Source organism: Passer domesticus, chromosome 3 (assembly GCF_036417665.1).
Source record: "Passer domesticus isolate bPasDom1 chromosome 3, bPasDom1.hap1, whole genome shotgun sequence".
NCBI lineage: Eukaryota > Metazoa > Chordata > Aves > Passeriformes > Passeridae > Passer > Passer domesticus.
Window position 1 is genome coordinate 33,514,939 of NC_087476.1, and position 13,657 is coordinate 33,528,595.

At 35.7% G+C, this 13,657-nt stretch overlaps 1 protein-coding gene across 2 annotated transcripts in view; it reads left to right on the forward strand.

Moving 5' to 3' along the window:
* Positions 1 to 13,657, forward strand: part of BCKDHB (branched chain keto acid dehydrogenase E1 subunit beta) — a 104,846-nt gene that overhangs the window by 21,228 nt on the left and 69,961 nt on the right. For both annotated transcript variants that reach the window (XM_064412523.1, XM_064412524.1), the window contains exons 4-8: positions 167 to 300; positions 1,003 to 1,158; positions 5,097 to 5,205; positions 10,632 to 10,729; positions 12,800 to 12,910. In XM_064412523.1, coding sequence (XP_064268593.1) covers positions 167 to 300; positions 1,003 to 1,158; positions 5,097 to 5,205; positions 10,632 to 10,729; positions 12,800 to 12,910 — 608 coding nt within the window. The remainder of the gene's footprint in view (positions 1 to 166; positions 301 to 1,002; positions 1,159 to 5,096; positions 5,206 to 10,631; positions 10,730 to 12,799; positions 12,911 to 13,657) is intronic.

Genomic DNA, 13,657 nt, shown 5'->3' on the forward strand with positions numbered 1-13,657 from the left:
TAATGGATGGTTATTGTTGCTACACCTAAAAAAGCTCATCTAAACAGCCATATGTCTAATTGCATGTGACTTGTTTAGAAGTAAAATATTTCTGGGACAATATTTTCTGCTTAGAACTGGTTGTATTAAAGGAATTGTCTGGGTTTTTTTTTCTTTTTTTATGTAGGTAAAGACAGAGTTTTCAACACCCCTTTATGTGAACAAGGAATTGTTGGCTTTGGTATTGGAATTGCTGTTACAGGTGCTACAGCCATTGCAGAAATTCAGTTTGCAGATTACATTTTTCCTGCATTTGATCAGGTTAGTACTAATAAATTTGAGAGTGGTTAAAATAAATCTTACAACTGTTTAAATTACTCTTCTGTTAGCATTAATACTTGGTTTGAATATGTAATTTTTGCAAATATAACCACAGCTGTATTACTAATATTTATGCATGCTTTAGGTAAACAGGCATAAACTGCAAACAGTGCTAGTACTGTACTGTAAACAGTAATCTGTACCATGTCCAATTTGAAGGCTTATTAAATAATGGAAATTAAAGATCTGGTTTGAGGCAGATGTCTGTTTGTTTTAATTTTTGGTTTTGTGGCTGTGTTGGCTTTAGCAGCCATAAAGTCAACAGTCTGTGTCTTCTCAACACAGTCTCCTTTCTGCATACAGCTGCAGCTGGCCATGTGTCCACAGGACAAAGTACAGGTACTGTACTGTACTGTCCAGTACTGGACTGGGCTGATTGACAGAATAGAATGGTGAAACAACTGGGTTATAAGGCTACCCCTGAAGCTTAGGCATCTAACTTGAACACAATAAATTATTGGTTTATTGCCTTGGGAAATGTTTGTCTTTGTGCTGATTTACAGTATTCCTTTGCTTCTAATTTCATCCTCTGAGTCCTATGCGTGGAACAGATGATGTAGTTACATTGCATGTATTGAAGTGTCTTGATGCACAACTAGAGGTATTGGACTGAATGTTACTTTTGTGTATAAATCTTCCCAGATTGTTAATGAAGCAGCAAAATATCGTTACCGCTCTGGAGATCTGTTCAATTGTGGAAACCTCACCATTAGAGCACCGTGGGGCTGTGTGGGTCACGGTGCACTATATCACTCTCAAAGTCCAGAAGCCTTTTTTGCTCACTGTCCAGGAATAAAGGTATAATAACTCTTATTTTATGAAGATTTTTTTTAATAATGTTTTATAATGGAACCTGACTAACAATGAGTCTGAGTGCAGGCAGGAGAAGGAGAGTAGGTGTCAATCCACAACAAAATATCTGAATATGTTAATTAAAAAACTATTAGAAAACTTAAACTCTGTTAAGTGTTTGAAAATTTATGGCCATTATTGAAGCAATCTTTAGTACACATAGCATTTTGTATTTATCTGTTTTGTGCACTACAGCCATACATTTTACATAGTTTTGTGTCCAGTATAGAACAGAACCTAAAAATTAGCACTTAATAAATAGTACTTTCCTTTTATTTTTTTTAACATTTCTGCATCTCTCTTAAGTGCATTATTGAATTAATTTATATGAAAGATAGTGGTGGGCAGTAGGCACAAACTGGAACACCAGAGGCTCTTTCTGAACAAGAGGAAGTGCAGCTTGCCCAGAGAGTTTGCAGAGTCTCCATTCTTGTAGGTACTCAGAATATGTCTGCATATGGTTCTAGGCAACTGGATCTGGATGCCTCTGCTTGGTCAAGGACATTGGACCAGATGACCCTCTGGAGATCCTTGCCAAACTCAACTGCTTGCTGATTCTCTGAGTGAGAACTCCAGGCAAGCTTTCTGCCTGAGATGGTGGCTTCCCTTGAAGTGAAGATGCCTAGTGCTAAGGTGGATAACTTTCCTAGAGGAAGGAAAGTGCAGGATCTAGTCATCTCAGATCAAGAGAGCAATGTTTGTCAGGCTCTCCATTTTTTCCCGACCAAATTTTTGTCTGTGAGCTTGTACTTCTGCTCACAGTTAGTTGGCATCCAGTCTGTTGAGCAATGACTCATGGTAGATTAATGTGGAAGATTTATCAGAACCAGTATTTGTGTTCTAAAGACACATGTTCATTGTTTATCTGCTGTTTATACTGTTGTCTCTGTATGATTTTGGTGTTCTAAAGCTTCAGATATTACTCATCTACAGGGAGGCCATAGGCATTTCTCCTACTTGTTCTTCTCTTAAATAAAAAACCCTGTATTATTCACACTTTATTTCATTATATTTGAGGAATAGGATACATTCTTGTCTTTGAGTGTTCTTTTTGGCATTTGAGGTCCTCTTCTGAACTTGGAAGTATTTCCTGATTATAGACAAAAGCAATCTACAAAGTCTTTTGCCGGGTTATTGAGTCAAATGTTTTCTAGAGCTTGTTTTAAACTAAAGTAGTTTATTATTGTATGAAAGCAAAACATAGCTTAGATAGTTAAAATACTGACTCCGGGTCCAGCTGATTTCTGCTGATCTTGTAGTCTCAAATTTTTATATACTAAACCAAGGGATGAGGTTTAGTGGTCCACTCTGGTGATTAATACTCTTTCTGATTCATACCAACTACCTAGACTGATGGCTAGTCTTATCAACAAGTTAGTAAGTCAGAATTTTATTTAGTCACTCCATGTAATATCATTTCTTTGATCCCACCTCTGATCTTTGTGTTGGTTTTTCACTTTCTTTCACTTTTCCTTGGGTAAAATGCTAAAGTAGGTTGCTACCACTAAGATCTGTCATATCAGTTAAAGATAAAGGCACATTAATTCTGTGGAACTGATGGAGCAATCTACTAGTATTTTGTGCACAGAGAAGTGTTTTAGACTCTATCTTTTGAATATTATTGCTTTGTGAAGAGGGTGTTGTAACTTCAATATTTTTTGCACGCTGTTTGTTGGTACAGTTCATAATGTTTCAAGATTGCAGGTATTTATGAATAACCCTGGCCCTTAAAATAGAAATCAAGACGTTAAAATGAACTGGTGTTTCAGTTGCATCTTCAAATGTCCCATATCTAAGCATACTTTCTCCATATTACAGGAGCAAAGTCAATGTCTTACAAGCTGAGAAAGGTAGCGTTTGTTCTTTGGAAAGAATGGCTTTCAAAACAGCCCTCTTATTAAACTTCCTGAAAGGTTTCTGGCTTTTTATTTTATGTTTTTCTTAAGTGGCAGTTAGAGTTTGGGTAGCTCTAGCCAAGGGGAGTCTGTTCATCTTTGGTTATTCAGGGGAAGGATTGTGGTCATTGGTACTTAAGCAAAGGTTATTGGGGTTTGAGAATGATACTGGATGGGTGTAACTTCTGTCCACTGTTGTGAGGGTGTACATGGAAGACATTAATATTGATTCTCTGCATTCCATTGTACGGCTATCTCCCCTCATGGTTAGAAGCTTTCTTTCTCATTTCCAGCCTAAATTTGTTCTGGACTAACTTGTGTATTTAACTTACCTGTCCTTCACCATCCCATTTATATCCTAAAACACTTGCACTGTCTTCAGTCTTTGTTTTGTTAGACTAAAGAAATCAAAGTATCAAAGAAATGTTAACAGTATCTGGAGCTCTTTTGACATCTGTTTCATTCATTTTCTTTTCAAAGGGTTGAAAGAATCATTAGGTATTCCACTTGAGTTTCTAGTAGTGATTTTTAAAATAGCAGTAACGGTTCCTTGGTTATGTTGTTACTTTTTTTTAGGGCTTAACTGCATAGTATGCTAATAATTTTTTGAGTAGATAATAAATTCACATCTGAATTTCTACTCCTGAGTTCTAAGTCTGTAACAAAAATGTAGTCCTTAAACATGTGACTTTCTCTATGTATTTTTCAGTTTGTTTTTGTGAACTAGGTCTTTTTAGTATCATCCTTTGTAGTGTAGTGACTTCCAGCTTTGGAATAGTCTTCATCACCATGTTCTGACTTAACATTGTAAATGAATAAGGTAAATAAAGTTTGTCCTAAAAACGATTCATTCCTAAGGAGCTGTACTAGTGACATCCATGGGTAATTTCTCATGTGTCTGTTACCAAATACTTTGGTGAAATGTTAATAAACTGCTTCTCCCTTGTTGAGAAAAATCACTTCTCAAGTTAATTTCATGTAATAGGAGATTTAGGTTGTGTCTTCACTCTTATATTATTTTTATATAAATAAATGATATTACTCTCAAAATAATATATTTTGAAGCCATGGCTGTGTTTAAAATGTATATTCTTTTTTAAACAAGTGCTAGAGCTAATGTTTTCAGTGACTTCTAACTTCACAGCTATAAAAGTGTTTGCTGGTAGACTTCATGCTGCATGTTCCAGCTCTTTGAGGTCCCTGGGATGGAAATTAATTGGTTCTTGTGATTTGAAAGAAATTGACTCTTGGGTTCTATTTTCATTTAAACTGTGATAATTTGGTAATTTTCTTTTCATAACTGAAATTCTCTTAGATCATCCAAAATTACCTCTTCTATTGGAAATTGGATTATACTGTTTCCTTCCATGTATTTGTATTACATGGGGAGGCCTTAGGCTTTTTTTCTTTTGCTTGATAATGGTTTAACGTATTTATTGGTTACTTATTTCCAAAATGAACAAATTTCAAGCTTCCACCATAAGCAAAGAAAGTCAGCTTTAAAGAACTATTTCCTTTTGTAGCCTTCAAAACTTACTGGACTAAGTCTGAATACCTTTAAGGTCTGTTCTGATGAATCTTTACCCAAGTAACTGAGGATCACTCAGCTGCATTTTTTTTTGTTGTACATCTACTTTAATTTTACCAAGGTTATGCATATATATATGTATATTAATCTGACTTTTTTCTGTTACTTTTACCTCAAATGTTACTGTTAAGGTGTTACTTCTACGTTATCTGAGCACAGTACCTTAGTATTTAAATCACTGTATAGAGGGGAACTATTAAAGCCTCATCAGTGAACAAAATAAAATTCAAAATTTGGAGTATGTTATAATAATGTAGCACTGATGTCAATTCACTTGTAAGGAGAGCTCAATCTGTATGTAGATTTATTTAAAGCTAATAATTTCTTAGTTTTAAGTATTATTGAGGAAGTTTCTAGCAGAATTGCTATTTTAACTAAAGTACTTAAAAATATTTTTACAGATTGTTATTCCGAGGAGTCCTCTGCAGGCCAAAGGATTGCTGCTGTCATGCATAGAGGACAAAAATCCATGCATATTCTTTGAACCTAAAATACTTTACAGAGCTGCAGGTAAAGATTTGTAAAGATTTGTGTGTGGTATTTTCCAATAAGGCAACAAGGTTTGGGTTTTTTTGCACATATATGCTAATAGTCACAGCTAAAACAATGCTTCAGTAGAAGTCTTGACTTGTTTGGTCTCTAGCTATGTTGTGGATTGGGTTTTTAGAGGAATTGTGAAAACTGAATAAATATTCGAAGTTTGACTGCAAAGAGAAACGAACATTGACCATCTGATTTATGTTCAGTTATCTTTGGAAGCGGAATGCTTTACAGCCTAAGGTTAAAAGAGGAAGTAGAACTAAGAGGTATTATTCTTTATCAAATTCCAGTAGAAATTTAGCAGCATTTGAACTGCTTTCTTGTGGTAACTCTAAATACTAAAATAAGTTTCCAGATCAGTTTTTATTTTTCCAAAATAACTGAGCCTCACCATGACCATTTTCTCAAAGTTAAAATTTCTTTGAAATGCTTAATTTCTAAAAATCTTCTAGCAGGAGAAAGAAAACCATACACATTCAGAAATTGTCTTAGACAGTAATCTTCAACTATGTCTGTATTTATTGTGTCTTTCCATGAGTGTCTCAAAGCAGTATAGGGTTTTCTGAAGGCTGGGAACATGCAGGCTTTCCAAAACAAGAACACAGAATGGTATCAGTTGCCCTCTATTACTTAATTTATCTTTTTTTTTTAATTTCCTTTTGTCTTGGTTTGAAAAGACAGGAGTCTGTGAAGGAAGGCAAAAAGCCTTCTGTGAAATGGAAAAGGTAAACCCCCTCCTTCCGAATTATCACAATTTCAGAATTAAAAGGGCTCTCAGGCAAAGATATGGGAATGGGAATAACAGTTTTTTACTAGGAAGAAAAAAAAACTAAATAACAATGTAATTTAGCACAAGCAAAAAAACCACTGGCAGAGTGAGAAAAACCCGACACCCTGAGAAGTCAGGGTGTTGATAGTAGTCCAGCCAGATGGTGGCTGCTCCTCCTGGAGCGGCGATCTGCAGAAGGGTGTAGATCCCTTCCGAAAATGCGGCGAAGGAGCAGCTGGGCCTTGGTTCCTGATTCCTCTGGGAAATCCAGCAAAGAAGGCTGTCTGTGGTCTCAGAAATGCTTGTTTTATGGTGGCAGGGATGCTTGGCTCCTCACTCTGGGTGGAGCATCTCCCAATGGGATGATGTAACTAATCTTACCAGCCACAGTGAGTAATTCAATAGCCCATTAGCAGGACATTATCTTCCTGGCAGTGTCATTGTTCTTGAAAGAGATAAGAAAAACTGCCTAACCCCCAACAGATAGCAAAAATAGAATACATGCTTATTTTACAAGCCAGGACATTATATAGCCCATTAGCAGGAGATTATCTTCCTGGCAGTGTCATTGTTCTTGAAAGAGATAAGAAAGACTGCCTAACCCCCAACAGATGGCAAAAATAGAATGCATGCTTATTTTACAAGCCAGGACACTTTTTAGCATGGTGTAATACTTCACCTAAGATTTGGGATCTCATTGTTCCAGATGAAAATAATTTTCTTTATTTCCATGATGATGGCTCAGTCATTGAATAATGAAATTATATGCCCCTACCGTAGCTTTTTTTTTGTCTTTAGTTTCTTGTGAATAGACATGTTTGTTCAGAGAGCTTTGTGACTGCTGTTACAGTGGGTGTGTAGGGACTTAGTTGAAAAATTAAGGGGTTAAGGATGTTAATGAGAAAGAAGATTTTCTGTCTGTAAAATTAATGTAGGCTTTTGAGCCTCGTCATTTTCCTCTAATGGACTTTTTTCTTCCTCTGAGGCCTCTAAATATTTGTCTCTGATATTTTGTTAAGAGTTGTTGATATATTTGAAATTACAGTTGAAAAGAAACTGTAGGTGGGATAGTCTTTAAAAGACAGGGTATCTGTCCTTATGCAGGACAGATTATTATTATTATTATTATTATTATTATTATTATTATTACTACTACCTTCAGGAGGCCTGAAAGTAATAATGCTTTGTTTAAAACAAGCAAGCAAAAAAATTAAACTAAAATAATGACAAAAATCCCACTCCTGCTCCATTCCAACCACCAAAAACTTATAAACCTTCTCTGAGTGTTCCTGACAAGGTTTTTTTCTTGTCTTAGTCATATTTGTCTTCACTTATATGTCTGCAAATTTTGTTTATAGCTTCTCCTTTTTCTTTATCATCCCATGAGATAGTTTTACTACCAGTGTACTGAAAGAAACACTCACATATTCCCCATACCCTTATCAATAAGTGGGACTGAACAGGTTTGGTTCTTGTAACTGCAACTCTCAGTCTTTGTGGTAAGGTCTGTCTCACTGTGTGTCCTTCCTCATGGCTTTTCTCTCTTCCTGTTATCCCCTTTTACATTGTAAAGATCCTTTTCTAGACACCCTTCAAGGAGCAAATGCCTTCTTCTTTCACATAACCTTACAAGTGTTTATCAGAAATATTGTGTATGTTAATTTTCCTTCAATTATATTAGGAAGAATCAAAGAAATGTAAACCTTTCTGAGTAAAAATCTAGAGTTAAATATGCAAGTACACGTGCAAAGAAAGAATTCTGTTGCTATTTAACTTACGAGATCATAATGTTATTGAAAGTGCCGTAGTGATGTCCCCCTAAATGTCAGAAATACTAAGAAAATATCTGAATTAAAAAGGAAAAGGAGGCTTTGATTTATAAAAAGTGTTAACAGCCTGTGCAGTGTCAAGAGAACATAGTGGTTATGCATCAAAGGAGAAGATGAGTCACCTTGACATTATCAGGTTTAGACATCTTGTGGAGAACCTACTCTGATGTTTTTTGACCTTTTCAGTTTCATTTAATTGTACTATATATGACATTGGCGGTGTAGAAATAAATATAACTTGCATCAGTGGTTGTTATAGAGACAAGGCAGGTAAGATGAGAAAACATGTATTTTCTTTCTGCTGTTCAGACTGCTCCTTTAGAAAATGCAACAGATGTTGTAACCTCTTAAAATTGCCCTGGCCCTTTTTCACTGATAATTACAACTTTTTGTTAATTGCTGTATTTGAAATCTGTGTTTGAAACATTTGGTTTAAAATACTTTATTTCTTTAGTAATAGATGAACAGGCTGCTTTGTATGTAAACCTTGTTATCCTGAATTAGGTAATTATTATGAAAGAATATTAATAGAATAATTTCATATGCTATTTTTCATCTGTATTACTTGGGAGAGGTGTTTTTGCAAAGCAATCAAGAAAAATCCTTCCAAATTGGACTTTTCTATAAATTTTTGACAAGCTGAATTTTCCATTTAAAATTGTCAAGTATGATGGATGAGCTCATTTAATGGACATTTTAGTGCAGAATAGTTCAGCTACAGTGAGAAATTAATTTGTGTAATTGTATGTTATATTTCATTTCCCTAAGTGGATTAAACCATTGCACAGAGAAAAAGCTTTTAATTCTGTATCGTGTACACCTTCTAGTTCTTCCTCTGGCTCATCCCACTCCCTTCAAAACCTAATTCATGTCAATATCCTGGGTTTCCAGTCAAAGGTCCTGTGGTATGTTTTTAAGTTTCTTGTTCTCCAGGTTTCATGTAGGTGACCATTTCATGACAAAGAGAGTCATGCAATGCCAATTAGTATAGTTGTGGATTTCATTATCTTTCAGGATCTCTTTCTGTTGCCTGGGGGTTGTACAATGTGCAAAATTCATAGAAACCTGGTCTGCCACTAATGTGCAGTGAGCAACTGCTGGATGTGCATTTCTTTCCCTTGCTTTCCCAGTCCTATATTTTTCTAGCCACTTATTCAAACAATTATTACAGAACAGGATCTTTGGACTAGGTGATCTCCAGAGGTCACTTCCTACCTCAGCCATTCTCTGATTCTGTGATATATGTGGTATTTATAGATCATTATCAACAAGAAAAAAAGGAAATTGTCTGCCAGGATTGAAAATTACTTCCTACTTCATTTTTTGAAGTTACATTTGGAACTTGTGAGCCAGGAAGAAACCTAGGTCATTCTGCTTGTGTTGGATTTGCCATAACAGTGAAGGAAAAATATGAACCACTTCACTACTGGTATGACTCAGAGAGATTCTTTATTGTTACTTCAAGAAGCTATTTTGTTCAGCAGGGACTCAATAAGTATTTTATAAGCTGTGAAACAAGTCAAGAAAAAAAGGCAGCATGTTTTTCTTATAAATTGTTTCTGTGTATTTAGAAGATTTTTTTTCTACTTATCACTAGAATATGTTTCAAAAAGTATGATATGACTTGCTGGTACATAGACAAGTTCATCTTCAGATCAAAGCCAGTATTTCTTTTAAAATCTGTTATATGGATGTCTTTAGTCATAGTCATTAAACCAGTCAATGTGTAGTGCATTGGAGCACTGATTCAAAACTAGTACAACTGACCTAACATTTTTCCAGCTGAAAACTAGTAAATGAGTCTTGAATGGAGGTATGTTAAATGTCTTAGGAGAAGACAAGATGCCTAATTCTTGCCTTCTCTCTTTTGGTGTATTTTTGGTGACTAGGTAACATTTTGTAAAGGAAAAATATTTAGACTTACTTAAAACTGCTATAATCAGAAGTTCTTGCTGACATTCCCTATGTAGGTTCTGAAAACTTTTTACTTCAGTTTACATATAAAACTTCAGAGCACCATACTTGGGGCATCAGGAGGATGCTGGCACAGATGATCCTTCTTGTCTGAGTATTAAAGTATAATTTCCTGACTCTTCTGATGATTACTAGAATAATCAAGAATTCTGATCAATTAGTGGTTACTTGAGAATTTTTTTATCAACTATAGCAGTGTCCATTTCCAAATCTGATGCTGACATTTTGACTTGGTGTACACCAGAACTTATTACTATCTTTTGCATGTGTATATATGCATAATCTTGTTGTGGTATATAACAAATTAAACTCTACACTGAACATATTTGTAACAGTCTAATTAAAAATAATTTGAATTGCAGCTAAACCTTTGAAATGAATGCTAATACTCAGTTATTTTGGTCTAATGCTAATAAAATCACACAATTGTTAGGGATGGAAGGGACCTCTGGAGATCATCCAGTCCAACCCCTCTGCCAAGGCAGGGTGACCTAGAGCAGGTGACACAGGAACACATATATGTGGGTTTTGAATTTCTCCAGAGAGGGAGACCCCACAACCTCCCTATGTTGTGGGGTGTTCAGTGCTCTGCCACCCTCAACATAAAGTTCTTCCTCATATTGAGGTGAAGCTTTTTCTGTTTTTGTTTATGGTCATTGCTCTTCATCCTGTCACTGGGCACCAGTAACATACTCAGTGTAATTTTAGTCTATTATTTTAGATGGCTTCAACAGTGAAGAAAGATTTTAGTGTATGTTTTTATGGGATAATATTGACTAATAAAGGAATCTAATACTTATTCTCCCCTCTTTCTCTTTTTTCAGTGGAACAAGTTCCTATAGAGCCCTACAACATTCCACTGTCTCAAGCTGAGGTGCTGCAGACGGGAAGTGATGTGACAATGGTTGCTTGGGGCACTCAGGTCAGTAACTCTCTTACAAGTTATTTGTCACCCACCAAAGCCTGGCCTAGGGGATAGGTGATGTTTGCATGCAAGCTCAAGTGCCAGACATTAAAATGTGTGTGTCTTCCATTACTGTGTGCTGGGATGAATGTTTGCCAGTGTTTAAATTTCTATGAAAACTACTTTTTTGTGTAAGTTTTTTGCTCATTTTTGGTTGAAGATGACTCTGGAAGTGTGGAAGAGGTACCTGTGCATCAGGCTAATGATTTTTCTATGATTATGAAAATGATAGATTTAAGAATGGGGCAGTGAGATGTAACTCTGAGGAGGGCAGTGGGAAAGAAAATGGTATGCTGAATGGAAAGGATAGATCTTCATTGCATGATTTAAAGAAGTGTAACTTTGGGGTCCCTTTCTACAGAAAGTTAAAAATCCATGGAACAGTAGGGATTGGTATGGGTTTGACTCTAACAGTTACATTTCAAAGCTGTTCAGGAACATCACTGGCAACCCCCCCTGCTTCCCCTCTCCCCCTGCCGAATAAGGGTCTGCAAATACCAAAAAAGCTTTTAAGAAAATACATCTTTGTACACCAGAATTACAGAAAAGAAATTTTGAGTCTAGCTTGGACTAATCAGAAGTTGCTATTTTCTTGGCCTAGTTGTATCTGAGAAGCTTTTAGAGGAGAGGAGCTGACAACTTTTGTGACAAAGAGTTTTGAACATGTAGGATTTATTAATGCCCTCTGATCTTTGGGCAACTGACACTGCCTGACCATGTCCAGGTTGTGAAATTCTGGTGCCTTCAAGATGAAGATGACTTCATCCAAATTGATTACTGGGGATAGTCCTTGGCTTCAACTTCTTAACTAAGCCTAGAAGTTGCTTGATGGAGGTCATTTGCCACAGTCTAAACCTTTATTGTGAAATGTTCTAACAATAAAGAGAGCACCAGAGTTTATTGGCAACATCATATTGAGAAATTTTTCTACCCTCATATCTCATGAGCAAATGTTGCTGAGATATTTGTGGAGGATAATCTGAGTTGTAACAGTTCTTATTTTCCATGTTGGAGCATTTGCTTGCAAATATTTGTTTTAGAGAAGCCAATGCTTAAAATACGTTTTGCTGAAAAGTGTATTATAACCTAATGTCAAGATACAGTTTTGAATGTGTATAGCGTTACATTCTTTTCTGTTCTTGGCTTAATACACCTTATGTAAAGGATGGGTATAGATGTGGATGATTAATATCTACTGTGATTCACTGCTATTAAATAAAAAGATTCCTTGACTGGTGGATAAGAAATAATCAGTGTTCCAGTTTAGTGATAGCCTCCTGCTAGACGGGAATACTTTTTTTGTTTTAGTAGAATGTTAATTGTAGTAATCAGGTAATGCAGCATTTGTATTGTTGGTGTTAAACTTGTGTTGGAAGAACAACAAATAGTTATGATGTCATGCTACTGCTGTATGCTTTGACTGTGGGGATCAGGAACTGGATATTTACAGGTAGTAGTAATTACTTTTTCTCCTAGCTGTTCATAAGATAATGCTTTGGAGATGATCACTTGGCTATATTTCAATAAGTCAGAGTAATTACTGGGACTGCTAGAAGTATTTCTCGGCTTTTTGGCTAAGATCAGATATGGTGCAGTGTAGCATTTCTGAATGTATTTAATGCTGCTTGCTGGATTGCATGGGACTGCTACATTAAAATACATTACTCTGATGTGTTTGGGTATTAGCTTAGTTACAGTCCTAACAAAAATCTTCCAAAAGTCATTCAAGCTGATTAAAAAAAAATAATGAGGACTGATACCATTCACTGAAAGACACTTCTCTAGAAAGCAAATTTTGTTCTCAGTGATTCTTCAGTGAATTTACTTTTTGGAGTGCTTCTAAAATACTGGGAATTATTAGGTACTAAATAAGAAGAATGCACTAAATACGAAATTATTATTATTGAATAGAAATGTCCCTACTTAACATGCCAGTGATATGTTAAATTACTGCTTGTATTCCAGATGTGTAATTTAGAGCAATTTGTACAATTTAGATTATTTGGTGATGATACATTGTTTTTTCAGGTGCATGTGATCAAAGAGGTGGCAGCAATGGCTCAAGAAAAGCTTGGTGTGTCCTGTGAAGTTATTGATCTGAGAACCATCTTACCATGGGATACAGAGACTGTTTGCAAGGTAAGGAAATGATGCATATTAATTTAAAAACAACCTAGCCTGTTTTAAAAAAACCTACATTTTTCTGCTTTGTTTTGTATTTTTTGTTCTGTATCGTAAGTGCAGAGTACATGCATATTGCATGGACCAGACGTTTGCTTTAGCATTGAAAGAGAATTATGTTTCAGGACTCAAAATAATGTCAGAATACATATTCTTTACTTTCAAGCAGAGGGTATGATTTAATCAGACTTCTGCCTGAAAATTGCTTTTCCATAATTTCTGAGTCTTCATCTTTCTGACATCCTTGCTGTCTTTGGCAAAACCTTTATCTTTTTTATTTTCTTGCTGTTGTACATTAAGGTCTTCATCTAGTTGTAGATCTGCAATAATGTGCCTTAGTGTTGTTTATCTGTATTTTTAGAAAGCAGTGTTTTGATTTAAGGTATATGAATTCTTGGGTTGTGGAGAAAAAGCAGCATTTACGCTTCTCAGAATACCTAGTTTGAAATTCCTGGGTACCAGAAAGTTCTTTTCTTCTTTGTGGAAGTCTTTGATGTCACTGACAGAGCACTTACTGCTTCTGCTAGAGCTGAGAGTTTCCTTAATCTGGCAAATCCACAGTCCTGCAGGACCATGGCTAACAACCCCTTGGGTCCTAATTCAAGCTGGGTTCACTTGTTCATTTTATGGCCCTGAACAAATTACTCAGAAGATAGTGAAATGTCTGCAGCTTTCTTAACTCACACCTAGTGACTGTAGCGTACT